Source organism: Capricornis sumatraensis, chromosome 20 (genome assembly GCF_032405125.1).
Source record: "Capricornis sumatraensis isolate serow.1 chromosome 20, serow.2, whole genome shotgun sequence".
Taxonomy (NCBI): Eukaryota; Metazoa; Chordata; class Mammalia; order Artiodactyla; family Bovidae; genus Capricornis; species Capricornis sumatraensis.
In genome coordinates, this window is record NC_091088.1 from 10,829,634 (window position 1) to 10,857,461 (window position 27,828).

At 45.4% G+C, this 27,828-nt stretch overlaps 1 protein-coding gene across 1 annotated transcript in view; it reads left to right on the forward strand.

Moving 5' to 3' along the window:
* The window catches only part of VAT1L (vesicle amine transport 1 like), a 169,664-nt gene that overhangs the window by 16,582 nt on the left and 125,254 nt on the right, over window positions 1-27,828 (forward strand). Inside the window, exons 2-3 of the mRNA XM_068993453.1 lie at window positions 13,277-13,406; window positions 17,650-17,865. Coding sequence (XP_068849554.1) covers window positions 13,277-13,406; window positions 17,650-17,865 — 346 coding nt within the window. The remainder of the gene's footprint in view (window positions 1-13,276; window positions 13,407-17,649; window positions 17,866-27,828) is intronic.

Consider the following 27,828-nt stretch of genomic DNA (forward strand, 5'->3'; position numbering starts at 1 on the left):
CTATGTTTCCTTCACTGGAAGATGGGTTCTTCCCCACTAGCACCACCTGGGAAGCCCGTTGGTTTGCACATGGTAGTTTCTCCTCTTCGTTCTCTACCCCTTTCTTGCCATTCCCCCTCTCTCCCCACTGGTCACCACTAGATTGTTACCTGCATCTGTCCTCACACACTCCTTCCAACCTCAGATGGAGCTCAGGGGGTTTCTCTCTCCTGAGGTCCACCCAGGACAATTCTGTCTGTTCTCCAGTAAATGGTGCCATTTGAGAGGTGCGTGAAAGTTTTCCTTGCTTTAGACAAGAGTTTTTCCTTCCGTAGCAGATTTGTATCAATCTCTTTCATAGTCCTGAGATCATAAAATGGGTGCTTCAGTTCAGTTGCTCAGTGGCATCCGACTCTTTGCGAACCCATGAACTGCAGCACACCAGGCCTCCCTATCCATCACCAACTCCCAGAGTCCACCTAAACTCATGTCCATCGAGTCAGTGATGCCATCCAACCGTATCATCCTCTGTCCTCCCCTTCTCCTCCTGCCCTCAATCTTTCCCAGCATCAGGGTCTTTCAAATGAGTCAGCTCTTCGCATTAGATGGTCAAAGTATTGGAGTTTCAGCTTCAACATCAGTCCTTCCAATAAACACCCAGGACTTATCTCCTTTAGAATGGACTGGTTGGATCTCCTTGCAGTCCTAGGGACTCTCAGGAGTCTTCTCCAACACCATAGTTTAAAAGCATCAATTCTTCTGTGATCAGGTTTCTTTATAGTCCAACTCTCACATCCATACATGACTACTGGAAAAACCATAGCCTTGACTAGATGAACCATTGTTGGCAAAGTAATGTCTCTGCTTTTTAATATGCTGTCTAGGTTGGTCATAACTTTCCTTCCAAAGAGTAAGCATCTTTTAATTTCATGGCTGCAGTCACCATGTGCAGTGATTTTGTAGCCCAGAAAATTAAAGTCTGACACTGTTTCCCCATCTATTTGCCATGAAGTGATGGGACCGGATGCCATGTTCTTAGTTTTTTGAATGTTGAACTTTAAGCCAACTTTTTCACTCTCCTCTTTCACTTTCATCAAGAGGCTCTTTAGTTCTTCACTTTCTGCCAGAAGGGTGGTGTCATCTGCATATCTGAGGTTATTGATATTTCTCCCAGCAATCTTGATTCCAGCTTGTGCTTCTTCCAGCCCAGCATTTCTCATGATGTACTCTGCATAGAAGTTAAGTAAGCTGGGTGACAATATACAGCCTTGAGGTACTCCTTTCCCTATTTGGAACCAGTCTGTTGTTCCTTGTCTAGTTCTAAATGTTGCTTCCTGACCTGCATACAGATTTCTCAAGAGGCAGGTCAGGTGGTCTGGTATTCCCATCTCTTGAAGAATTTTCCACAGTTTATTGTGATCCACACAGTCAAAGGCGTTGGCATAGTCAATAAAGCAGAAATAGATGTTTTTCTGGAACTCTCTTGCTTTTTCAATGATCCAGCGGACATTGGCAATTTGACCTCTGGTTCCTCTGCCTTTTCTAAAACCAGCTTGAACATCTGGAAGTTCACAGTTCACGTATTGCTGAAGCCTGGCTTGGAGAATTTTGATCATTACTTTACTAGCGTGTGAGATGAGTGCAATTGTGTGGTAGTTTGAGCATTCTTTGGCATTGCCTTTCTTTGGGATTGGAATGAAAACTGACCTTTTCCAGTCCTGTGGCCACTGCTGAGTTTTCCAAATTTGCTGACATATTGAGTGCAGCACTTTCACAGCATCACCTTTCAGGATTTGAAAGAGCTCAACTGGAATTCCATCACTTCCACTAGCTTTGTTCGTAGTGATGCTTCCTAAGGCCCACTTGACTTCACATTCCAGGATGTCTGGCTCTAGGTGAGTGATCATGCCATTGTGATTATCTGGGTCGTGAAGATCTTTTTTGTACAGTTCTTCTGTATTCTTGCCACCTCTTCTGAATATCTTCTGCTTCTGTTAGGTCCATATCATTTCTATCCTTTATTGAGCCCATCTTTGCATGAAATGTTCCCTTGGTGTCTCTAATTTTCTTGAAGAGATCTCAAGTCTTTCCCATTCTATTGTTTTCCTCTATTTCTTTGCACTGATCACTGAGGAAGGCTTTTCTTATCTCTCCTTGCTATTCTTTGGAACTCTGCATTCAAATGGGTATATCTTTCCTTTTCTCCTTTGCTTTTCACTTCTCTTCTTTTCACAGATATTTGTAAGGCCTCCTCAGACAGCCCTTTTGCTTAAACAAAGCCAAAAAAATAGGGGTGAAAAAAGAAGAAGAAGAAGAATTGGGAGCAAGATTTTCTGCTGATTATAGTCCTAGATGTTTTTAAGCTATCAGCTGTGATTAAGAAACAAAACCAAAATCTTCAGTTCTGGGGAAATGAGGGAATGACTCAAACCTGTGTTTCTTTGGCCCCACCCCCTTGGGTTCGGAATTCAGTGCTTTGATGAACATCGCAGCAGCCAGACGAGAGGTGAAGGAAGGGCAAAGCAGTTTGAGGTAATCACCAAATAAATGACAATCAAAAACGTTAAAAAATAAAATAAAAGCAAGGGCACAGCTTCCGGGGTGCTGTGGCTCAGCGCAAAGCCACACATTGGGAGCCTCCGGGCCAGGCTGCCATGGCTGCTGGGCAGTGAGTTCACCAAGCAGAGGGAATTCCAGACTCCCCGTGTGGCGTCTGACCGTGTTCCCTCTGGTGTCTGGGTCTCCACCAGGATCCTGTGATCCTCGTCTTCCTGTGGACACAGAGAAAGCCCTGAGCTACTATTTTTCATGGATTTCCCCAAGCAGTTTAGTAACCCTGCATGTATAGTTTTCATAGCTGAAAATTATCTATTAAACCCTGTAAAATACTTTTTTTTCCTTTCCCCCAGCATCACTGAGATATGACTGATGTATAACATTGTATAAGTTTAAAGTGTTGATTTGATACAGTTGTAAATTGTCAAATGATTACCACCGTCCCATTAGCCGCCTCCATGCTATCAGAAAGTCACTGTTTCTTTTCTATAGTGAGAACATTTAAGATCAACTCCTGCGTGTGTTTTGATAGTTTGTCCGCCTTTCCTTTTCTCTTTTCTTCTTAGTTTGTCATGTCCTTGACACTTTGATCTCTTCACGTCCTCCCTTTCCCTTGCCTCTTTGTCTCTCATCCTTCAGATCCCAGTTTAAAGATATCGTCCTTTTCTTCCTTCCCAGCGTTGGTCATAAGAACCCTAGACCTTTCCTTCTCAGAAACCACGATGCAAAGGACACCTCTGTAAATTCTCACCATTGGTGACTGCTGCTCTGGGCCAGCAGAGGAGTAAAAGCCTGCAAAGGAAGACCACAACACCCCTCTCATGGTGGATGCTGGGGTACACCACCCATGACCCCCTTTGGGGGCTGAAAAGCTCCTTCCCTCAGCTACAGCGAGTGCTGGCTGCTGGGGGCTCGCAGCTTCGTCCCTGCTGAGGAGTTGTCCTCAGCAGAAGGAAATGCCCTTGCCTGAGATCAGAGCTCCACCCGGGGATAGCTCTCATCCAATGAACAGTTGACATGAGGTAAAAAGGTCCAGGCCCCTTGCCTGGATTCATCATGACTTGAGGTCCCATCCTAGCTCTAGAACTTTCCGCGGATAAATTGTGTCCTTTTTTACTACCACGTCAGTGTTTCAACCTCTCCATCCACTCAGTCCAGCTTCCCTCACCACTGGGTAGGTGCTGTTCTCCGGGGTACCTCCTATCGACCCTCCTGCATGCAAAGCTGAGTCTCAGAGTCTGCTTCCCAGGGAGCCTGACCCATGACACCTTGTCTGTGTGCTGGTGACAACGACTGCAGCTCACCCTCACTCAGCAGTGTGGCGTGTGAGGCACCCTGCTTCACAAGGTCCTGTCACGCACGATCTACACCAACCCCGACAGCGTGAGGCTGCGACTCTCGCATGTTTGAGATGAGAGAACCAAGGTTCAGGGAGGTGCAGCAACCCCCTTGTGGAGAAGCCAGAGAGCAATAGCCAAGGGTTTAAGTTTAGCTCTGACTGTAGAACTTCCCTGGTAGCTTAGACGGTAAAGAATCCGCCTGCAATGCAGGAGACCCCGGTTTGATTCCTGGATCGGGAAGATCCCCTGGAGAAGGGCTAGGCTACCCACTCCAGTATTCTTGGGCTTCCTTTGTGGCTCAGATGGTAAAGAATCCACCAGCAGTGTGGGAGACCTGGGTTCAATCCCTGGGTCAGGAAGATCCCCTGGAGAAGAGAAAGGCTACCCCCTCCAGTGTTCTGGCCTGGAGAATTCCATGGACTGTACAGTTCACGGGGTCACAAAGAGTCGGACACGACTGAGTGACTTTCACTTTCTTGTGGAAGTTGTTCATTCGTGTCTGACTCTTTGTGATCCCGTGTCTGACTCTATACAGACCATGGAATTCTCCAGGCCAGAATACTGCAGTGGGTAGCCTATCCCTTCTCCAGAGGATCTTTCCGACCCAGGAATCGAACTAGGGTCTCCTGCTTTGCAGGCGGATTCTTTACCGACTGAGCCACAAGGCGAGCCGTCACTTCCACAGAGGGTGTCACCAAAGCTAAGAGTTCTTTGAGAAAACTTTGTTGAGGGGGTCCTTGTTTTGACTCCACGGTTATCTTGTCTGTGAGTCCGTTTGCTGGTGGCCAGGTGAGCTCTCTGGCTACACTTCTGTCGAACCACTCATCCCACTGTGTTGTGATCAGCTTTCACGATTCTGTCTCCCCATGAGAAACCGAGCCCCCTGTGAACTGTAGACACCCAGTACTAAGTATCTGCTCAGGGCATAGTAAGTGCTCAGTGTGACATGTGAGTTGAGAAGTCCCCTCCCTGTAACTGGAACCACTGAGGGATGAAAGGACAGCAAAGGGCAGTAGCCTCTGGAGACATCACTTGCCTTCACCTCTTGGCTTTATAAGGTGTGCCTCCGTATTGTTCTCTGTAAAATGTGGGTGATGTGTATGTCTCAGCCTTGTTATGGTTGCTCTAAAAATTAAGTATCACTCTTACAGACATTTAACACCATGCCCGATACATAGTATGCACCCCATAAATGTTATCTATTACAATCACTTGGCTGCAAATAATTCCTTTTCTCCTCATCCCTATCATCTGAGGAATTAGAATGGGGGTTTCTAGAGATCTGCTAGTTTCTTGGGGGCCCCTCCAACCATCGCAAAGCCCTACATGAGAACCCATCACAGAAAGGACCCATCTCTTCTTAAAAAGTCTTCTTTGTAGAAACAGCTAACTTGAGGCTACTTAGAGCAGCTTTTCTGGAGAAGGCAATGGCACCCCACTCCAGTACTCTTGCCTGGAAAATCCCTTGGATGGAGGAGCCTGGTGGGCTGCCGTCTATGGGGTCGCACAGAGTCGGACACGACTGAAGTGACTTAGCAGCAGCAGCAGCAGCAGCAGCAGAGCAAGTTTCCTCAGTGCTGATCGCACATGAGAATGTGTGCCGGGTAAAGCACTCTGAGAGTTAGGACCAGAGTGTGCGCATTTGGGGATTTGCAGGTTGGGGGGGCAGATATCTATATCTATATCTATAGTGCGGAGCGGGGAGCTATGATGGTCGTGACGTGCATCCAGAAAACTACCGTGCCTGGCACTTGCTCAGACTGCGCCCACGTGGTCAGCAGTTTCTGTTGTGGGGGGAGGGGGGTTGACTGCCTTTGCTCACAAGGAGTGGGGCTCACTAACTTACACAGGTCTTGTTAAACGTGAATTCAAAGCATTGGGTTGGCCAAGAAGTTCGCTCTGGAAAACCCTGGAAGAACTTTTTGGCCATGCCAGTATCCTGGAGACGTTTCAGAGAATCATAGAGTTCATGAAATGAAGAAACTTAAAATATGTCAGCTGGTTCTATATCTTGAATTTCCTCCATGACATCTCGTTGCGGTCTTCACAAATACCCTTAGTAACCAGGAATGTGACAGCTAATCCAAAATTTTCATCAGCAATTTGGACAGAAAACTCAATGGCTTGATAACTGCATTCTCAGAGGCCACATATCCAAAAGGAAGAGCCAATTTTTTGGATGAAAGAATTAGGATCCAGGAAAGAGCCAGACAAATCAGAATGATGAACCTAATCTAATAAGACCACATTTAACAAGAGAAATATAATTCTTCGGACTAGGATCAAAAAATTCAGCTGCCTTAGAGGACTATGAGAGAGCTTTTCATTTTCCTATCTACTTAATCATCATCTATTAATTTTTACCTTGTCTCATCCCAAAGACAACTTGAGATAGCTTTAAAAGAAATGGTCCAGCAGTGGCTCTCTAAGTGTGTTTCTCAGAGCGTCGGCGGCAGCAGCAAGGGAAGCTTGTTAGAAATGCAGGTTCTTGACCCTCGCCCTAAACCAGCTTAGTCAACCGTGCAGGAGTGGGACCCGGCCATCTGTGTTTTAATAAGAACTCCTCAGAATTCTGGTGTACAATCAAGTTTGAGATCCAAGACAATAGAGCCTAAGATATTTAAAAATGGAAACCCCAAAGTATTTAGAAAGTTAAGATGATGGTGAGTGTTAGAATGACATAGAGGATGAATTCCAGAAAGCTCTGCTGTTTTCAGGGAGGGGTGCCACAAATTTGGCCTGGAGCTTCCTAGTAGCCAATGCAAAGAAACAAGTATGATCAGTTTCTACCCTGTACTGGGCCTGTGAGACCCATGTAAACTAAACCTCTGTGTTGAAATTTGAGGGAAAACCCCCAGCCTTCATAAAGAAGAGAACGTCTATTGTAACAAATGATATGTTCAACAGCATCCCTCAGAAAGTAAAACAGGGGGTTTCTAAAGGTGGTTTCTGTGGCCATGTATCTCTCAACTGAACCAAAGATGGGGCAAGATTAGGGATTCCTATTGAGAGCGAGATCAAAATATATGATTGGGCTGCACTAGTAGAGAAGTGGGCTTCTGGAAGATTTTCAAGATTTTCGTCTCACTGTCCTTTGTCTAGTGATCTGTGTGTTTGGACTCCTGTGGTCAGTGCCGAGGATGCTGATGGCCTCTGGGAAGAACAAGACGGCAGGAGGTCCAAAACCCTTTCCCATGAGCAACCTTCACCTTACCTTCACCTGGAAAATAATAAAAGGGGACTTTCTCCACATCTACTTGCTCTTCTTTGCTAAATCCCTCTTTGGGCCAATTTTCTCTCAAACTGGAAAATTAGTAAACTATAGCTGGGCTGATTTTTCAGTCATCCACTTACTGGTGTCCTTTAAGAAATAAATCAGAAGCTTTTTGCACGGCAAAGGAAACCATAAACAAAATGAAAAGACAACCTACAGCCTTGGAAAAAATATTTGCAAATGGTGCAACGGACAAGTAACAGATTTCCGAATTATACAAACAGCTCATACAACCCAATATCAAAAACCAAGTCATCCAATCAAAATGTGGGCAGAAGGCCTAAACAGGCATTTCTCCAGAGAAGACACGCAAAGGAGCAACAGGCACACGAAAAGATGCCCAACATTGCTAATTAGCAACGAAATGCAACGCGAGCCCACAATGAAGTATCAGAGTGGCGTCACTGAAAACCTACAAATAATAAACGCTGACGAGGGTATACAGAAAAGGGAGCCCTCCTACATTGCTGGTGGGAATGTAAATGGGTACAGCCACTATGGAGAACATTAAGGAGATTCCTTAAAAATCTGAAAATAGAGTTGCCATTTGGTCCTGCAATGCCAGTCCTGGGCATAGAACTATAATTTGAGAAGATATGCACCCCTGTGTTCATTGCAGTGCTGTTTACAATAGTCTAGACGTGGGAACAACCTAAATGTCCATCGGCAGATGGATGGATAAAGAAGATGTGGCGCGTACATGGGCTTCCTGGGCGGTGCTAGTGGTAAAGAACCCGCCTGCCAGTGCAGGAGACATAGGAAACACGGGTTCAGTCCCTGGGTTGGGAAGATGCCCTGGAGGAGGACATGGCAACCCACTCCAGTATTCTTGCCTGGAGAGTCCCAGGGACAGAGGAGCCTGGCAGGCTGCAGTCCACGGGGTCGCACCGAGTCAGACATGACTGAGCACACACACACGCCTGATACATGCATACATATGATGGAAGACCACTCAGCCATAAAAAAGAACGAGATGACGCCATTTACAACAGCATGGATGAGCTCACAGACCATCATAGTAAGGGACGCAAGCAAGACAGAGAAAGACAGGCATCGTACAGTGTCATTCATATGTGCACTCTGAAAAGTGCCACATTTGAGCTTATTTAAAAAACAAAAATAGACTCACAAAGAAAACAAACATATGGTTACCAAAGGGGAGGAGAGTGGAGGGATAAATTCAGGAATTTAGGATTAGCGGATATACACTACTGTCTATCAGATAGATTAAAAAAGGGACCTACTATAGCGAAGGAGCTATGTTTAATATATTTTAATAATCTATAATGGGAAAGAATCTGAAATGACTCTTTGCGACCCCATGGACTGTAGCCCACCAGGCTCCTCCATCCACGGAATTTTCTAGGCAAGAGTACTGGAGTGGGTTGCCATTTCCTTCTCCAGGGGATCTTCTTGACCCGGGGATCGAACCCAGGTCTCCCACGTTGCAGGCAGATGCTTTTACCGTCTGAGCCACCAGGGAATCCCATATGTATATATACATATACAAAAAACTAAATCACTTTGCTGTTATGTCTGAGACACTGTAAATCTCAGTAATAACACCTTAAGCCTCTTATTTGACTAATCATTTAATGTCGGAGGGAAGAAGAGCCTTACTTTTATGACTATATTAGTCTTGGAGAAACACAGGATTGCGTTTTGCATCAAGCAGCTTGCAGCACTAATTCTTTTTGGAGTGCTCTCTGACATTTAAGAGAGCCACATAAAAAGCCAGCAAGAAAGACATCTGACAGGTACCCCTGGTGTGGGCCTGAATCATCAGACATAGTCATTGCCCCCTCCCTCCACTCAGAATTTCCAAAAGTGAAAGTGAAGTCGCTCAGTCGTGCCCGACTCGTGACCCCATGGACAGTAGCCTGCACCAGGCTCCTCCGTCCATGGGATTTTCTAGGCAAGAGTACTGGAGTGGGTTGCCATTTCCTTCTCCAGGGAATCTTCCCAACCCAGGGATCGAACCCAGGTCTCCCGCATTGTAGGCAGGCACTTTACTGTCTGAGCCACCAGGGAATCTTAGAGAAAATTGGAAACTATTATAATGACGATGCGTGGCTTGATATGCCCCTGTGTTTTTTCCTGAGGGAGTGTGAAGAAAAATGTGTTTGACAGACCCAAGTTTAAGTCCATGCCTTTACCATTCACTGCCTGTGGTCTTGGGCAAGAGCTTATTATCTCTAAACAATGTTACTTGTTTTGCTTGAAAAAAAAAATGAGGTCATTAATGGTTGTCCAGTGAGTGATTTATGGATATTGATTATGGTATTTGTTTTCATTTGTATTTGGGGTTCATGAGGCAGAAACCACATACATAACCCAATGAAGAGCTCTGTTATAAACACATATGTGAAGTATCCAAGGACCCCTTAGATGTCTGATGGCAGCGGGCACATGGGGCTAGGTGGCACCACAGGTGGAGAGTGGACTCTTCCATCCTTGATAATTCAGCAGTGAGGTGTGTATAGCTGGCCCTGGTGGAAGCTGTTGGGCTGGCTCTGCGAGCCAGCTTGGTCCTGTCTTTTGACATCCTCTCTGGTTACCTAGGTGTTCTCTTGATGCATGTTTCCCAGCTCATAGGTTCTGAGATCCAGTTCTTGGACCAGCTCGTTTACTTTATGCTGAATGGGCTCCTGCTCAAACTAGGAATGGTGACTCCTCCAACACTGGGTCCAACCGCTGGTCCAGTCAGCTGGCCAAGAGATAGGAAGTTATAAATGTGGCCCCCGGATGCACCCCCTTCATCAAGGGCAGTGGATGAAGTCCCTGTAAAGACGGAATAGGATGTCATCTGTGAGGTCCTGGGTTCTGGACTTGGCTTGGATTTGGGTCCTGACTTTGACAGTTTCCAAAGATGAGACTTTACTCAAGTAACTTGTTGAGCCGAAGTTTCCTCATCTGAAAAGTGGGTATGATAGTCCATACTTTGTAGGAGTGTTGTTGAGTCTTAAATAACAAAAGGAAAATGTGTATCCCAGTTTCTGCCCCAAATGAAGCCCTCAGTAAATGCTGGCTGGGTCCATTTGAGGCGGAGGTGCATGGGCAGGCACCATGAAACAGGTCTGATGTAGCATCAAGGTGCTTCGTTACCACCTCGTCACCTCCTCTCTGTGCTGAGATAAGCAACGCTGACCCGTCCCCCCTCGCGTGGGACACCCCTCCTTCATGTTTCCATCCTGAAGGTGGTTGGCTTCCTCCACGATCCTGACTGCATGCCTCCCTGAGAAAACGGGGTGCTCTGGCTCTATAACGTCTTGGCCCTTATAGAGGCTAAGCCCTTATATAAGGCTCTATAAGTCTTGGCCCTTCTCTCTGGCACTGAGTAGCTGCCTCCTCATTTACAATCACTGCACCCACTTCGTGCTGGATGGAAACTGAAGGCTGCCCTACGGAGCAGTGCGACAGGCCTCCGGCTGAAGCCTTGTCCAAGGGTCTGGCACGTTTACAGAACTGCCAAGTCATCTCTTCTGCTATTTCTCCATCAGGGTCTTGGGAAATCATAAGTTTTCACATGGAGGATATAACACGGTGAGCTGAAATATGTGTGAACTGAGATGGAGTGTTTGATTTGGCACGTAGAAATTCCTTTTATTGTTATACAGTGATGCTTTATTTATTTGATTGTGTTGGAAAATGGGCTATTTCACAGAAGCGAAGCTTACGGATAGCTCAAGTTTTCCCATTTCAGCTCTGAAATGATTTTTCACTCTCATTTAATGGCAATCTTCCCAAAATATATCTCACACTTCAGCCTTCTTAATAGAAGACACAGATATTATTGTTATTGAATACGTACTTTTTACTTGGCACAATGCTTGACTCTCATCAGTTTTCCCAGCAACTTGGTGATATGGGTGCTCTCATAACCCCCACTTCACGGATGAGGAAACTGAGGCTTAGAGAGGTTGAACAACCGCCCCAAGGTTACCCAGGGAGAAGTCGTGGAATTGAGACTTTATTCAGCCACATTATTGGAGAACATTTTGGTTAATAAGTGGCCCTGCTGCTGCTGCTGCTGCTGCTGCTGCTGCTGCTGCTGCGTCGCCTCAGTCGTGTCCAACTCTGTGCGACCCCGTAGACGGCAGCCCACCAGGCTCCCCCGTCCCTGGGATTCTCCAGGCAAGAACACTGGAGTGGGTTGCCATTTCCTTCTCCAGTGCATGAAAGTGAAAAGTGAAAATTGAAAGGGAAGTCTCTCAGTCATGCCCGACTCTTAGCAACCCCATGGACTACAGCCTACCAGCCTCCTCGGTCCATGGGATTTTCCATGCAAGAGTACTGGAGTGGGGTGCCATTGCCTTCTCTGATAAGTGGCCCTAAGAACTATTAAACATCAAAACAGGATCTTTGGAAGTCTACACACACATTTCAGAAGGGTGTCCACAGCATCCCTTGGCTGTTTTCTAAAAGGCGTTAGTACTCACCCTGGCAGCACATGTGTTTGAATATTCATGAATATTCCTTCATTCAGTGTATGTTGCTTGAGTACCTACTATGTGGCTGTGGGTATGAGGCATGCCAGGTATTCTGGGAGCCAAGAAGTGTGAGGCATGCAGCTGTCTTCAGAAAGGGCACACGTCAGAGATACTTCGGTGGGGGGAATATGTGAATCTTGCCTCATTTGTGGCTAGAAAACCCTTGAGAAAGGTCCACCTTTCAAGGAAGTCACCTCCTTGCCCCTATCCATTGCTTATGGGTGAGACTGACAAGTAGAGACCAGAGGTGGTAGGCGGACATCCATGTGTCCTTGGCTCCAGAGAGGCCGAGGAAGAAACGGACAAGCTGTGTTTAAGAAAGAGTTCAGGGCTTCTGCTTGGGAGAGAAGCTGTGGTCAGAGGCTAACAGGCCTTGCGCCAGACCAAGGAGTTTGGTTTCTCCAACCCATGTCTTCCTTAGATGGCAGCTTGTGAAAACAGGAAGTATGTTAGAGCCACATTTGGTGCAAAAAAATAAATGTTCATGTATTTCACACACATGCTTTCTCACTTCATTCCTTCACGGGTGTTAAATGCAATTCTCAATTGTAGCTCTTAAAAAAAATAGTTTGGAAGATTAGTAGCATCATTAGAATTAAGTATGTGGATTTCCAAGGCAATGACTTTGATATAGTTTAATGATAACTTTCTTATTTCAAAAGTAATATGTCTATAGAGAATACCAAAAGATTTCTCTCGGCCAGAGACAACTCAGGTTTGGAAACAGACCTCTCAGGCTCCCCACACCCACTGGCCTTTGGCCTGTCTCTTTCAAGCCACCGCCCTGCAGGCGCACCCAGCCTGCTCTCGTGAGGGCTCACAGTCACCATTACGACTAGCCTTTGTGTCACAGCGCTCTTGTAAGTCTATGAGCTGATTGAAAGTGAAAGTGAAAGTTGCCCAATCATGTCTGACTCTGTGACCCTGGAGTTCTCCAGGCCAGAATACTGGAGTGGGTAGCCGTTCCCTTCCCTAGGGGATCTTCCCAACCCAGGGATCAAACCCAGGTCTCCCGCATTGCAGGCAGATTCTTTACCAGCTGAGCCACAAAGGAAACCCAAGAATACTGGAGTGGGTAGCCTGTCCCTTGTCCAGAGGATCTTCCCAACCCAGGAATGGAACCGGGGTCTCCTGCATTGCAGGCGGATTCTGTACCAGCTGAGCTACTTGGGACAGTCTTTTTTTCTCTTTCTTTTTCATAGATTGGTGGGTGCCCATTGTGTCTGGCTGCTTTCTGTGTTTCTTCTTATAAGCTCTTCCTAGTATTTTTTTACCCTCAATTAAGTGCTAGAATGGCTAGTGACCAGGCTGGTCAATACATTTTTAGAGTTAGAGTAAGGAGGCTGTGAGTAGGGACAACAAGGCTCTCTCTTGAATTAGAGCGTGAACGCTGCAGATGCCATTTGAAGGGCTGAGAAAGCATAAGTTGTCTAGAGAGATCATTGTTTTGCTTCCTTGGTGACATCTAGCTAAGTAACATTACTATTAGACACATTTTTCCAGAAAGTTAAAACAGAAAGAAGAGAGGAACTGGGGGAGGAAAGGGAGGGAGGGGATGGGAAGGAAAGAAGAGTCAAGCCAGTGCTTTCTTTCCATCTCATTGTGAATTTCTCTCTTTTCACATTTGCTGTTTACAGTGGTTTAAACTTCATTGACTTGATGGTGCGCCAGGGGAATATCGACAACCCTCCCAAGACCCCCCTGGTGCCAGGATTTGAGTGTTCTGGGATTGTTGAAGCCCTAGGGGACAGCGTTAAAGGATTTGAGGTAATGTTTTGACTTCTGACTGGAAGGGTGATATTTATCTGGAATCTATTGAAATAATACAAGATTAAACAAAATATTATGCAAAATGCATTTGAAATCATCTATGTGTCTTCTTATTTGCTTTTTAAAATTTATTTCAATTGAAGGATAATTGCCTTATAGTCGTGTGTTGATTTCTGCCATACGAGTGAGTCAACCATAGGCACACACATGTCCCCTAACTCTTGCACCTCCCCCAGCCCCGCCCGCCCCACCCCTCGCAGAGCATGGCCTGGAGCTCCCCGTGCTGCCAGCAGCTCCCATCAGCTCTCTATTTCACACACGATGCTTATAAGTGGTAGGACTTTCCAATGTCTCATGCCTTTCTCAGGGACCATCTTGTTACAACTCCTGGCAACAGTCTGGTGAAGTGGCCAGGGGAAACCTTAGCATCCCCTTTATTCACTTTATAGCTATTAAAAAGATTTTTGAAAAGAAAAAACATTTTTTTAAAGATTAAAATGAATACAACTAAGGATTTGGCCGTGGGTTAACCAAGCGTACACCCCTCCTCTCTCTACCTGAGGCTCCCATTTCGCCATCACATCAGGCTCAGAAGCTAATTACAAAATGCAAAGGTTGGTGAGAAATAGCCTCTGTGTTTTATAATTTGGTGTCTTTAAATATCTATTTAACCAATGCATTTAAGTGATCACTTATAAGTCATTATTTCAGACATGGAGAAAGGGGATTTTTGGATGAAAAATTTAAAGACAAAGGGTAGAGGTATCTGACAATGAGACAGAATTGGCTATGGGTTGGTGGCTTGGGGAATAAGACAGTCTACAAAGGGTTATTATATAATTCTGTTTTCGTACATGTACATAACTCCCAATATCAAAATTTTTAATCACTGAAAAGATACTTTTTACCATGCAAATCAAGTAGGATCTGGTCTATAAAAACTGAAAACCTATGGGGAAATCACAAGTACACAAAACTGTGGTAGTTGAGAGCAAGAAATACCATTGGAAATCAGGCATAAGAGCTCTCACTCGACTTTAGTGTTTGCTCATGGAGAGACGAAGAGACCTCATACCTGAGAATCCACCATACCTGGAAACATGGGCAAGTTACTGTTTTTTCAGCCCCATCACAACCCTGCAAGGTAAAGATTATTATCCCTTCAGAGATGAAGTTCAAAAGGGTTTGGTAGTTTTCCATGAGGTCAGAATGAGAGCAAGTAGAAGGTGAACCTGAATTCAAACCACTAGAGAATTTTGACTCTTCCCACAGTCCCACAATCTTTACCCATCCTCCCCACCTGCAAATGTGGCATTGGATGGTTAATACAGGAAGAAAAATCCTGTAAAAGGCAATGCCAAAATCCCCTTGGAATCGATTTTGAGCCTGCTGCTTGGTCTCAGTGCCTCGGAGCCTCAGTATACTTTGAAAATATCAATATGCTCCAAATTCGTTATGATGAATGTCTGGACACCTCAACCAGCTCATCTGTCTTTTTGTCAGTGGTTTCCAGATAACACGACAGAAAAATGTTCAGAGAGAAGTAATTGTGCTTTTTCTTTTCTTCTCTATGACTTTACATTTTCTGTCCCCAGGTAGGCAATATAACCAGAGGCAGCACCGTCTCTCCCTGAAAATGCTGCGTATAAGAAATACAATCTGTTCTTCATTCCTCCACGTGGTCCCAAAGGAAAAAGATCATACCATTTGCTCTATCAATCCTGAGCACTGGATAAACAACCCACCATTTTAGGGATGGGTTGACCTTGGTTTATAGGGAGGAATCACTGTGCTTGATTATGTATATTTTCCCTTATGTATGATCTTTCTTTTGCTAGTTGGCCCTGGCTTGCTTATTGTCGGATTGATCCATCATGTCTCCTCCACCCCTCCTCCAGTACTTTCAGCTGCACAAACAAGTAAAAGAAGCCACCTACGGGTTTCCAATCAGGGCGTGACTGGGGAGAAAAACCAATACTAATATGCCCTCTATAAGTCTGACTTAAGATTTTCAGTCATGTTGGAGATAGAATTCCAGCACACACAGCAACATACGAACAGCTAGCTCTCTTGGCTTGATCGATTACAAGGAAGCCTTGAAAAATTATTGCCGGGGGCACTGCAGAAAAGGAATCATTTGGGCTTTGTTGCCAAAAACTAATTTCTTTTCCCTAACAGAATCAAATAATGAGGTGAATTAGATATTTTTTAAAAAGTTTCCCACCTCTGGACTCTGAGATTAGGGTTTATCTGATGGCTGACCCCCTTTTTGACATTTTGATAATGAAATGAGAGGCCTGGGGCGGTCAACCCTGCTGGGATGGCACGACCATTACTGTCAGGGTGGTCTGGGGTGGTATGACCATCACTGCCAAGGTGGTTGAGATACTCTTTTCCCACACTCTGTTTGCACTGCAGGTCATCAGCTACTCTGTGGTGTTATGATAGAGCTTTAGGTTCCCATGACCCTGAAACAGGAGGATGCCAGTATTAGAGCTGCACGATCCTCTGGTCCAAGCCATGATGTTCCTGACATCATCCTTTGATTCTCAATGCTTCCAAGGATTGGCACTCACTGCCCATGAGACAGCCTCTCCCACCCATCAGTTTCCTCATTAGACAGCTCTTCCTCTGCTTCACGAAACTCAGTGGGTCGATAATTAGCTTTTGATCATTAAACTGTGAATTCCATGGGAGGTCACTGATTGCACTTCACTCAGTTTACATGCACCATGCCACGCAGGTTGCTTGCCTGTTATATTATCTAATCTCATAAGGACCTGTTCCTAATATTAAACCCGTGTAAGAGCCAAGGAAACGGAAACTTAAAGACCCTAGACTAATATTCCCAGACTTGGTAGGTTTCCCGTTGCACACCCGTATATAACTCGGTGTCTTCTTTGTAGCACTTAGGTGTGATGAACTAACTATTCTATCTGGAGGCAGCCTCGCTGTGTTCACATCCAGGTCCAGCTGCTCTCGGCCTCGCTGTGTTCACATCCAGGTCCAGCTGCTCTCAGCCTCCATGACTTTTGGGTCAGATCAGTGATGTGACCTTCTCTTTGCTTCAGTTTAAGTGTCTGCAAAAACCTCTCATTGTTCATCTGTGATATGGAGCTATTAAAAAAAAAACAGTCTCACAGGAGGCTTTTGTTGTTGTTTATTGAACAGAGGTAAAAGAGAAAGGCTAAACTAGAAGAAAATGGTAGAATCAATTACTTAAAAAAAAAAGTAAACTAAAACACAGATATATGAAAGCCGTTAGTTTGCTGAGAAATCACTATGACTGTAACAGTTTGAATATTGCATTGAAGAGTCACAGTACAAGCCTAACATCAGATAGCAGAATGGTTCCATTGGACTAGCACTTGGCAGCTCTTATAAGCTGTTCGTGATGGTTTACTGTGTATTTCCCTTAAATAATGATATATTATGGGGGGGTGGGGGGAAACTTAGCACACGATTATAACCACTTTAAAAGGAAGGCCACTCTTTTCTTTTCTGCCTGGTGTCTGGCTATGTAAACCACTGATTTAAAAAAAGAAAACCACAGTCTTCAGCCCTGCCTCCTCTGATCAGGAGGTAAAACACGTGACAGCCTTAGGGTGACGTCTGCCGTATAATACGTGTGCGATAAAGGTTGGTGGTCACTCCTCACACCGCTGGCATTCTCCTATTTCTCTCTGAGCCTGGTTGCTTTTATTCAATTCCCTGCACTCAGATTTACATGACTTTTCTGACGCACCACGTTTCACATCTAATGCCATCGGTAATCCAGTGCTAACCTTTGATGCAAATACTGCAGTGAACTGGCCTGGTAGGGAATCAATATGGGCTGGGAGAGAACCAAAGAGAGGAGACTGACTCCAAGCCCTGCCCCTTTGACCCTCCACATCCTGAAACAGGGAGATTAGATGAGAGGTCGGATCGGTAATGTGACCTTCTGACACTCACATTCCAAGGTGCGCAATGTGGTGCAAGCCGTGTATTTATGCTCCGGAAGAGGGATGGAGACCCTGGCTTCCATGGCCTCTGGGAAGCTTGCAGAGATTGGTTCAGAGCCTCCACAAATGCCTCAAAAGGCAGGTGAGGGGAAGGTGTGCGTATTTTAGGGTTTGAGGTTTCTTTTCTTCCCCCCTGAGAAGGACTGTATAGTTTTTGCTAGATCGTTAAGTGTATCTGAGAAACCTCTCAGAAGAGACTAAGAACCTCACTAACCCCGGTGCTTCCCTCTCGCCAGATCGGGGACCGTGTCATGGCATTTGTTAATTACAACGCCTGGGCAGAGGTGGTGTGCACACCTGTGGAGTTTGTCTACAAGATCCCCGAGGACATGAGCTTCTCTGAGGCCGCTGCCTTCCCCATGAACTTCGTCACTGCCTACATGATGCTCTTCGAAGTCGCCAACCTCCGAGAAGGGATGTCCGTGCTCATACACTCGGCTGGCGGCGGCGTGGTGAGTGGGCTGCTGCGCGTCCTCCTCCCCGAGGTCAGGGTGGAGAGAGTGGAGTGACACGCGGTTGATGATGTTTCTTTGTGAGCTGTGTCCATTCGTAGAGATGATCTCTGTGGTTCTCCTGAATCTTATGTGCATGGCGGAGTTCATATAGACGAATGTGTTGGGGTTAATGTGAGCCTCAGAGATGGTTTCTCTGGAGTTTGGAAAGATCTCCTGGATGGTGTGTCTCAGTGGTGGACTCTGTAGAGAAGTGCTCACTCTCAGTCTTGGCATCCCAGTGAACTTTCACGTCAATCACTGTGAGATGCTCCGTAGGTCATGTACAACTAACATTATCTGAAATACCAAAACGGCAGATGATTTACTCTTTTCAATAAGTTGCCACAAACCCGTGATACTTCCCAGATTAATGGTGTCCTTGTTCATTTGTGTTCTGAAATATTTTCTTGAGTGGCAGGGAGGTAGACGGAGATTGTACCAGCACAGTGGCAATGACACTTTAACCTAAGTCTACCCATGAGAGTGGTTGCTTGTAGGAATGTCATCTGTAAAGTGTGTTTTGACAAGGGAGGAAATAAAGGAAATTAAAATTGCTGCCCTGGAGCTCAGGCATGGCAGAGATTTCTTTCATGGTTTGGCTGGATCTCAGTACCAGTCACATCATATGTACTGCCCGCCTGCCCCATGCAAGCACTGTGTTCCCCTGGGTGTCTTGGGGTTGGAGGAGAACTCTCACCTTTGAGAATGAGAGGTACTTGTGCTGAGTCACTAAGTCATGTCTTGACTGGGAAATTCCATCGACGGAGAGTGAGAGATGTCACTCGTTGGTTCAGCGACTGTGCATTGAATACATACTACGTCTTGGGCTCTATGGGGATAGAGATTAAAAAGAGGTCTGGATACACTATCCAGTAGGGTGTGAGAGGTTCTTGGTGTTGAGGATTCTGTCATTTTATGAACTCAGAGATGAACTCTTAGGTTGTGTATATCTTAAAGATTTTTTTCATTGGTGGTTCTACTAAGGTGTTTTTTTTTTGTTTGTTTTTTGTTTTTTTAATCTTGGCTTTCTACAACTACCAAAATCTTATATACTGTAAAACTCATTTCTGGTTTTCCTTTCCAAGAAGACAAGCTCACATACAAAGATATGAAGGCAAAACTTCAGGAATGCCTTTAAGAAGAGTATCTTCAATCACTTTAGCAAATTTGCCGATGTCTTTTGACCATGAGTAAAGATACAGTAAAAGTTAAATATCCCCCAGAAAAGAAATGGATCTCAGTGCCAGTGAATCTATTAACAGCAAGCAGGCCATTTAGAACGCTAGCATTTATGAGCTCGGTGTGCTCGGCATGTGAAGTGTGGGAGACCTGTTTTCCCTTTTACCAACCTCAGTACCAGGCTTTTCAGTGGAGCTGCATTCAGTTCTGCTGAGAGTCTGTGTCGAAACATCGGCATTGACATTGTTTGGCTAGATGTTTTGATTTTTTGTTTTTCATTTGACTTTGTTCTTCTTGGAACCAAGAAAAATTTATCAGGGACCTGGGTCTCACAAAAGAGAAAAAATGTCTTGGGATATAACAGAAGTTCTTACCATGCCTTGTTCTGGGCTCACAGACACAAAAGGACTAAACTCTGAACTAAACTAAAGGACAGTGAGAACTGAAATGTGAAACAGGAAGGCACTGGGGAAAAGGGACAACGAGGGTAGATAGCTAATGGTGCATATAATGCAGGCTTTGACGTCTTATAGCTTTGTTGAAGGTTCTTGGCTTCCTAATAGTAGGTTGTGCAAAGGGGGAAAAATGATCAGCCGTGTGCACTAGTGTTCATTTGATGGAAATAAACCAGTCACTAGGGAAACCATAACCAGTACTGGGGTGTTGTTTGTTAGTTACTTTGTTTTTGGCCAGGCCCTGCAGGTTGTGGGATCTCACTTCCTCCACCAGGTATCAAACCCATGCCCCGCAGTGAAAGCCCAGAGTCTTAACCACCGAGCCACCAGGGAAATCCCAGTGCTGGACATCTGTCATTTCCGATAAGAAATGTATGCTGACATGTAATGAACATCCACCCACAAAAGAGTTACAATAAATGCAACTTCTTCTGTGATGCTGTTTCTTATGATGTGCTTGTTACATAGTCTAATAGCACTAAGTAAAGCAAAGTTTAGTGAAAGTGAATAGCCTGGGGCCAAAAGGATGTGGTCTGGCTAAACCCGTGGACACTTGAAGGGTGGGGTTGGACTGCCCAGCTCTCAGGTGCTTGGGTCTCTAAATAGCATTTTTCCCAATCAAGATTTGATGGGTGGTATGTGGCATGGGGTCTTCCCAGGAGGCACTAGTGATAAAGAACCTGCCTGCCCATGCAGGAGACAAGAGACACGGGTTCGATCCCTAGGTTGGGAAGATGCCCTGGAGGAGGGCATGGCAACTCACTCCAGTGTTCTTGCCTGGAGAATCCCTTGGACAGAGGAGCTTGGTGGGCTATGGTCCATAGGGTCGCAAAGAGTCAAATACAACTGAAATGGCTTAGCATGCACGAATACGCATGCAGCATGGAGTTCAAGGTTACCATGAGAGGAAAGTCTTTTTGCCAAGTGTACATCCACGTATGTGAACACTCAAGCGTGATGGGGTGGACTTGACACAGTCTTATAAAAACCAACAGGTTCTGAAGGGAGCCTAGACCATGTCACCACCCCATGGTAGAAAGACCAGCAGGCCGCCCCCAGAGCAGACGTAGATTCCTCCTGAGAAGACAGCCAGCCTCTGCTCTCAGGATGGGGAGGGCTCCCTGGGGAGTACTTTTCGTGAATGATCTGTGATGCTCTGGAGAGGTACAGGGTGTTGCCCATCACCGTTGGATAAATTTGGCCCAGCTGCTGTGGGGAGACAACAGACATGGGTCCAACCCCTGGGTTGGGAAGATCCCCTAGAAGAGGAAATGGCAACCCACTCCAGTATTCTTCCTGGAGAACCCCATGGACAGTGGAGCCTGGTGGGCTATGGTCCATAGGGTCACAAAGAGTCAGACATGACTGAAGCAACTTGGTGCACAGCACAGCTGTGGTAGGCAGGGTGATTCTCTCTCCATCCCTGACTCCCCCCACCCTACCCCAGACATCCACGTCCTAATCCCTTATACAGCAAAAGGGATTGTGCAGATGGGATTAAGGAAAGGACCTTGAGATGGAAAGACCTTTCTGGATTATCCAGGTGGGTCTGATAAAAAGAGTCAGAAGGAGATTCAGAGATGTTACACTGCTGGCCTCAAGGATGGGGGAAGAGACCATACGCCAAGGGATGTGGGCAGCCCCTCGATGCTGAAAGAGACAGAGAAAGGGACTCCCCTGGAGCTTCCAGAAGGAACACAACCCTGCTAAAACCTTGATTTTAGCCTCAGGCAACCCATTTTGGATTTCTGATCGCCAGAACTGCAATATAAAACCTCTGTATATAATGTAATACAGACTGCATTGTTATATAGCCTATTACAATATAAAACTGGCAGAATATATTGGTCTTATTTGTTTTTAGCCACGGAACTAGATGGTAATTTTTTGTAGCAACAATAGGAAATGAATTCATAGAGCCACTTTCTCTGGGTTGCTTCCCTTTTCATGGTGAAAAGCCAGTAATAAGTCACAAAACTAGGACTCACACCCTCCTCTGGCTGATTCAAACACGCTTCTCTTTCTGCTCAACAACTCAGTCATTCATTCCTTCATTTATTCATTCATTCAACACGTATTTGTTCGTCTTCTACTTTAGTGCCAGCTGTAGACATTTCTAAGAGCCAAGAAGGCTGTGGCCCAGGCATATGGTTTCTAACTTGATGATGATCAGATGACAAAGCAGATTCACCCTAATCAGGATGAAGCTTCCTAAACTTACTTCATATAAAGTGTGCAGCCTTCATGGTACCAAGACTTCTTCTGTCTGACTTTATCAGAGGCAGCGAAGCAGAATTTGCAGACAGGAAGTGAGAAATGCCAACTTAAACGTGATTTGGAAAGAAACTTCAATATCATTTAGGGAAATTATTCAATCCAGAGCCAGTCACTTTCTCATCGAAATTGCTCAAGAGTCTCCACTGCTCTGTCCGATCTCTGAAGATGCTGTTGACTTCCTCTGACAGTAGCAGAGTCAGATGGTCTGAGAAGATGACACACCTAATCAAATCTCTGTGTGCATTCAGTCACTCAGTCATGTCCAATTCTTTGCAGCCCTTGGACTCTAGCCCACCAGGCTCCTTTGTCCATGGAATTTTTCAGACACGAATACTGGGTTGCCCACTTCCTACTCCAGGGGATCTTCCCGACTCAGGGACTGAACCACTGTCTCTTGCATCTCCTGCGCTGGATTCTTTACCGCAACTGCCACCTGGGAAGCCCCAGTCAAATCTTTGTTAGTCACCCAGTCGTGTCCGACTCTTTGTGACCCCATGGACTGTAGCCCACCAGGCTCCTCTGTCTACGGGATTTCCCAGGCAAGAATCCTGGAGTGGTTGCCATCTCCTTCTCCAGGGGATCTCCCTAATGCAGGGCTCAAACCTGTCTCTCCTGCATCAGCAGGTGTATTCTTTGCCAGTGATTTGTTACTGCTACATCGTAAATGTAAACACTTGTGAACCAAAACGCTGTTGCAAGCCATTTTTTATGGCCTAGAAAACATATTTGCTGAGCTAAGGAGAGTCCCATCCTTGATTTAATCTCAGAAAAAAAACAATCACTCCGAGAGAACCTTGTAAATTTCAGCCTAGTAAGCCATCTTTGGCGGTCTAGCTCATGCCGTCCCACATTTTGAATATTGTTCCGAGTTTCCTCTCTGCATCTGGTGTGCATTGTTAGTTGAATGAGGCCCCCTCTTCAAGGCCCTGGGGCCGTTTCACCCATACCCTGCTCCATCATCCCACGGTCCAGCTATGCCCAGTCTGCACTCTTCGGCACCCAACTAGAGGGCACGTGCGTGAGATCTCAGAGCCAGAAGGAGACAAAGACACCCAGTTGTGTCCCACACCAGCTGTGTACCAGGGTCATTGTAGACAGAATTCATGTAGCCCTCGTAACAACCATCCCCGAGGGAGAGTACGTAGCAGTGAAGACTTCAGACCATGTGTTCTAGAGCCGGATTCCCTGGGCTTAGTCCCAGCTCCATCTTCCAACCCCTCGGAGAGTCGACTTTCTCATTTGTAAAGCAGGGTGACACTAAGGCCAGCCTCAGGCGGTACCTCTGAACTTGAAGCAGTATACTTGCACATAATAAACACCCAGTAAAAACGAACTATTGTAATTTCCCAGATCCAGAGTTTCAGAGTTGTTTCCAAGCCCACAACCGTTCTTTAGATGGAAGGATCAAATCTGAACTCGGAATTCCGGGGCCAGGAACTCCCCCATCCATCGCCCTTGAGATTGCCCCACAGAGGCGGCCTCAGAACTCTCTGCACCGCCCCTGTCTTCTGTCTGCCCCCTACCCTATGCCCTGGATAAGAGGGTCTACACCACAGCAAGACCTCCGAGTCCCCAGGGGCCTGCAATACTTGGAAATGGAATCTCTGAAAATTTTAAGAAGATAAAGTGCCTCTGTCATATCCTTGAATATCCGTGTCATATCCATGAATAATAGAAGAGATAATGATTAACTGTATCTCAGCCATCAGCAGGAAGGGCTGTGGCCTGGGGACCCCCTGGGATGTGTAAGACCCACATTCTATAACCGCTGACCCTGAGAAACAGGCCCTCAGACGTGTCGTGGCACCAGGCCCCACCTCCCTGCTTCTGAAAACCTCTGATGCTGGCTGCCACTGCCTGACTTTCACAAGTCAGCAATACACCTTAGGTTAAGAAAAACATATCTAAAAACATTTCTTCCAAGCTAGCTCTATGTCTGGGTAAGCCTCACTTCATCTTTACTTTTAGTTGCTTTTAACTCCTTTACAGTAAGTCATGAGGAGCCAAAGAAACTAGCTTTATTATAAACATTATGAAGGTTAAATTTGGCCTCTGAGACACAGGCTCCATTCACTCAATATTCGCTGAACATATATATCAGATCAGGAGGGGATAAGAGCTGAAACAGTGTTCAGTAATTTCCATACGGTGGCTGTGAGGTAGATACTGTTTCATCCCTGTTATACTGAGACACAGAGAGGTTCAGGTACCTCTTTCAGGTCACCCAGCCACAGAGAGGATGGGCCTACATGTGTACTTGGGTTTTTGAATATAGAGCTCGTGTTTTTTTAAGTACTGGGAGGCCATGTGCAGAGAAACCCAGCTTCTGCTTAGAATGAAGTGGAATGGATTCCTCTCTGTGGGTTTTGCTGTTTGGCTTCCCCGCCACCCCAGGAGCTGAGGACAGCCTGGGGGGTTACTCAGGAGAGTTGAGCTATCTTCAGGAGGAGGAGGGAACCATCTGTTGATACAACCAGCCTTTCAAGAGGCAGGCAGATTTAGTGCTGGAGCTTCTCCTCTTGTTAATTTCCCAGCTGGAAATAAGCTCTAGGCTGCTGTGTCCCTGAAGGCAGGGATAGTGTGAACTCCTCAACACTATATCCTGAGCACACAGCCCAGTGCCCAGTACACTGGGGTTACTTGCTGAGTATTTGTAGAGGGAATGAAGGAAGAAAGGGGCAGAAAGAATGAAGGGGGAAAGGGAGCATTTGTGTTAGTTATAGAGACAGTTCAGTTCAGTTCAGTTCAGTCGCTCATTCATGTTCGACTCTTTACGACCCCATGAATCACAGCACGCCAGGCCTCCCTGTCCATCACCAACTCCTGGAGTTCACTCAAACTCATGTCCTTCGAGTCGGTGATGCCATCCAGCCATCTCATCCTCTGTTGTCCCCTTCTCCTCCTGCCCCCAATCCCTCCCAGCATCAGAGTCTTTTCCAATGAGTCAACTCTTCACACAAGGTGGCCAAAGTATTGGAGCTTCAGCTTTAGCATCAGTCCTTCCAATGAATACCCAGGACTGATCTCCTTTAGAATGGACTGGTTGGATCTCCTTGCAGTCCGAGGGACTCTCAAGAGTCTTCTCCAACACCACAGTTCAAAAGCATCAATTCATTGACGCTCAGCTTTCTTCACAGTCCAACTCTCACATCCATACATGACTACCGGAAAAACCATACCTTGACTAGACGGACCTTTGTTGGCAAAGTAATGTCTCTGCTTTTGAATATGCTCTCTAGGTTGGTCATAACTTTCCTCCCAAAGAGTAAGCATCTGTTAATTTCATGGCTGCAATCACCATCTACAGTGATTTTGGAGCCCAGAAAATTAGCCTGACACTCTTTCCCCATCTATTTCCCATAAAGTGATGGGACCAGATGCCATCATCTTAGTTTCCTGAAAGTTGAGCTTTAAGCCAACTTTTTCACTCTCCTCTTTCACTTTCATCAAGAGGCTTTTTAGTTCCTCTTCACTTTCCGCCATAAGGGTGGTGTCATCTGCATATCTGAGGTTATAGATATTTCTCCTGGCAATCTTGATTCCAGCTTGTGCTTCTTCCAGACCAGCGTTTCTCATGATGTACTCATACAAGTTAAATAAGCAGGGTGACAATATACAGCCTTGACCTACTCCTTTTCCTATTTGGAACCAGTCTGTTGTTCCATGTCCAGTTCTAACTGTTGCTTCCTGGCCTGCATATAGGTTTCTCAAGAGGCAGGTCAGGTGGTCTGGTATTCCCATCTCTTGAAGAATTTTCCACATTTTATTGTGATCCACACAGTCAAAGGCTTTGGCTTAGTCAATAAAGCAGAAATAGATGTTTTTCTGGAACTCTCTTGCTTTTTCGATGATCCAGCAGATGTTGGCAATTTGATCTCTGGTTCCTCTGCCTTTTCTAAAACCAGCTTGAACATCTGGAAATTCACAGTTCATGTATTGTTGAAGCCTGGCTTGAAGAATTTTGAGCATTACTTTACTAGCATGTGCGATGAGTGCAATTGTGTGGTAGTTTGAGCATTCTTTGGCATTGCCTTTCTTTGGGATTGGAATGAAAACTGACCTTTTCCAGTTGTGTGGCCACTGCTGAGTTTTCCAAATTTGCTGGCATATTGAGTGCAGCACTTTCACAGCATCATCTTCCAGGATTTGAAAGAGCTCAACTGGAATTCCATCACCTCCACTAGCTTTGTTCATAGTGATGCTTTCTAAGGCCCACTTGACTTCACATTCCAAGATGTCTGGCTCTAGGTGAGTAATGACACCATTGTGATTATCTGGGTCGTGAAGATCTTTTTTGTATAGTTCTTCTGTGTATTCTTGCCACTTCTTCTTAATATCTTCTGCTTCTATTAGGGCCATACCATTTCTGTCCTTTATCGAGCCCATCTTTGCATGAAACGTTCCCTTGGTATCTAATTTTCTTGAAGAGATCTCTAGTCTTTCCCATTCTGTTATTTTCCTCTATTTCTTTGCATTGATCGCTGAGGAAGACTTTCTTATCTCTCCTTGCTATTCTTTGGAACTCTGCATTCAGATTCTTATATCTTTCCTTTTCTCCTTTGCTTTTCGCTTCGCTTCTTTTCACAGCTATTTAAAGGCCTCCCCAGACAGCCATTTTCCTTTTTGCTTTTCCATGGGGACGGTCTTGATCCCTGTCTCCTGTACAATGTCACGAACCTCCATCCATAGTTCATCAGGCACTCTGTCTATCAGATCTAGTCCCTTAAATCTATTTCTCACTTCCACTGTATAATCATAAGGGATTTGATTTAGGTCATACCTGAATGGTCTAATGGTTTTCCCTATCTTCTTCAGTTTAAGTCTGAATTTGGCAATAAGGAGTTCATGATCTGAGCCACAGTCAGCTCCTGGTCTTGTTTTTGTTGACTGTATAGAGCTTCTCCATCTTTGGCTGCAAAGAATATAATCAATCTGATTTCGGTGTTGACCATCTGGTGATGTCCATGTGTAGAGTCTTCTCTTGTGTTGTTGGAAGAGGGTGTTTGCTATGACCAGTGTGTTCTCTTGGCAAAACTTTATTAGTCTTTGCCCTGTTTCATTCTGTATTCCAAGGCCAAATTTGGCTGTTACTCCAGGTGTTTCTTGACTTCCTACTTTTGCATTCCAGTCCCCTATAATGAAAATGAAATCTTTTTTGCGTGTTAGTTCTAAAAGGTCTTGTAGGTCTTCATAGAACCGTTTAACTTCAGCTTCTTCAGTGTTACTGGTTGGGCCATAGGCTTGGATTACTGTGATATTGAATGGTTTGCCTTGGAAATGAACAGAGATCATTCTGTCGTTTTTGAGATTGCATCCAAGTACTGGATATCGGACTCTTTTGTTGACCATGATGGCTACTCCATTTCTTCTAAGGGATTCCTGCCCGCAGTAGTAGAGATAATGGTCATCTGAGTTAAATTCACCCATTCCAGTCCATTTTAGTTTGCTGATTCCTAGAATGTCGACATTCACTCTTGCCGTCTCCTGTCTGACCACTTCCAATTTGCCTTGATTCATGGACCTAAAATGCCAGGTTCCTATCCAATATTGCTCTTTACAGCATCGGACCTTGCTTCTGTCACCAGTCACATCCACAGCTGGGTATTTTTTTTGCTTTGGCTCCATCCCTTCATTCTTTCTGGAGTTATTTCTCCACTGATCTCCAGTAGCATATTGGCCTGGGGAGTTTCTCTTTCAGTATCCTATCATTTTGCCTTTTCATACTGTTCATGGGGTTCTCAAGGCAAGAATACTGAAGTGGTTTGCCATTCCCTTCTTCAGTGGACCACATTCTGTCAGACCTCTCCACCATGACCCGCCCGTCTTGGGTGGCCCCATGGACATGGCTTAGTTTCACTGAGTTAGACAAGGCTGTGGTCCATGTGATCAGATTGGCTAGTTTTCTGTGATTATGGTTTCAGTGTGTCTGCCCTCTGATGCCCTCTCGCAACACCTACCGTCTTACTTGGGTTTCTCTGACCTTGGATCTCATGAATAGAGGCAGTACAGA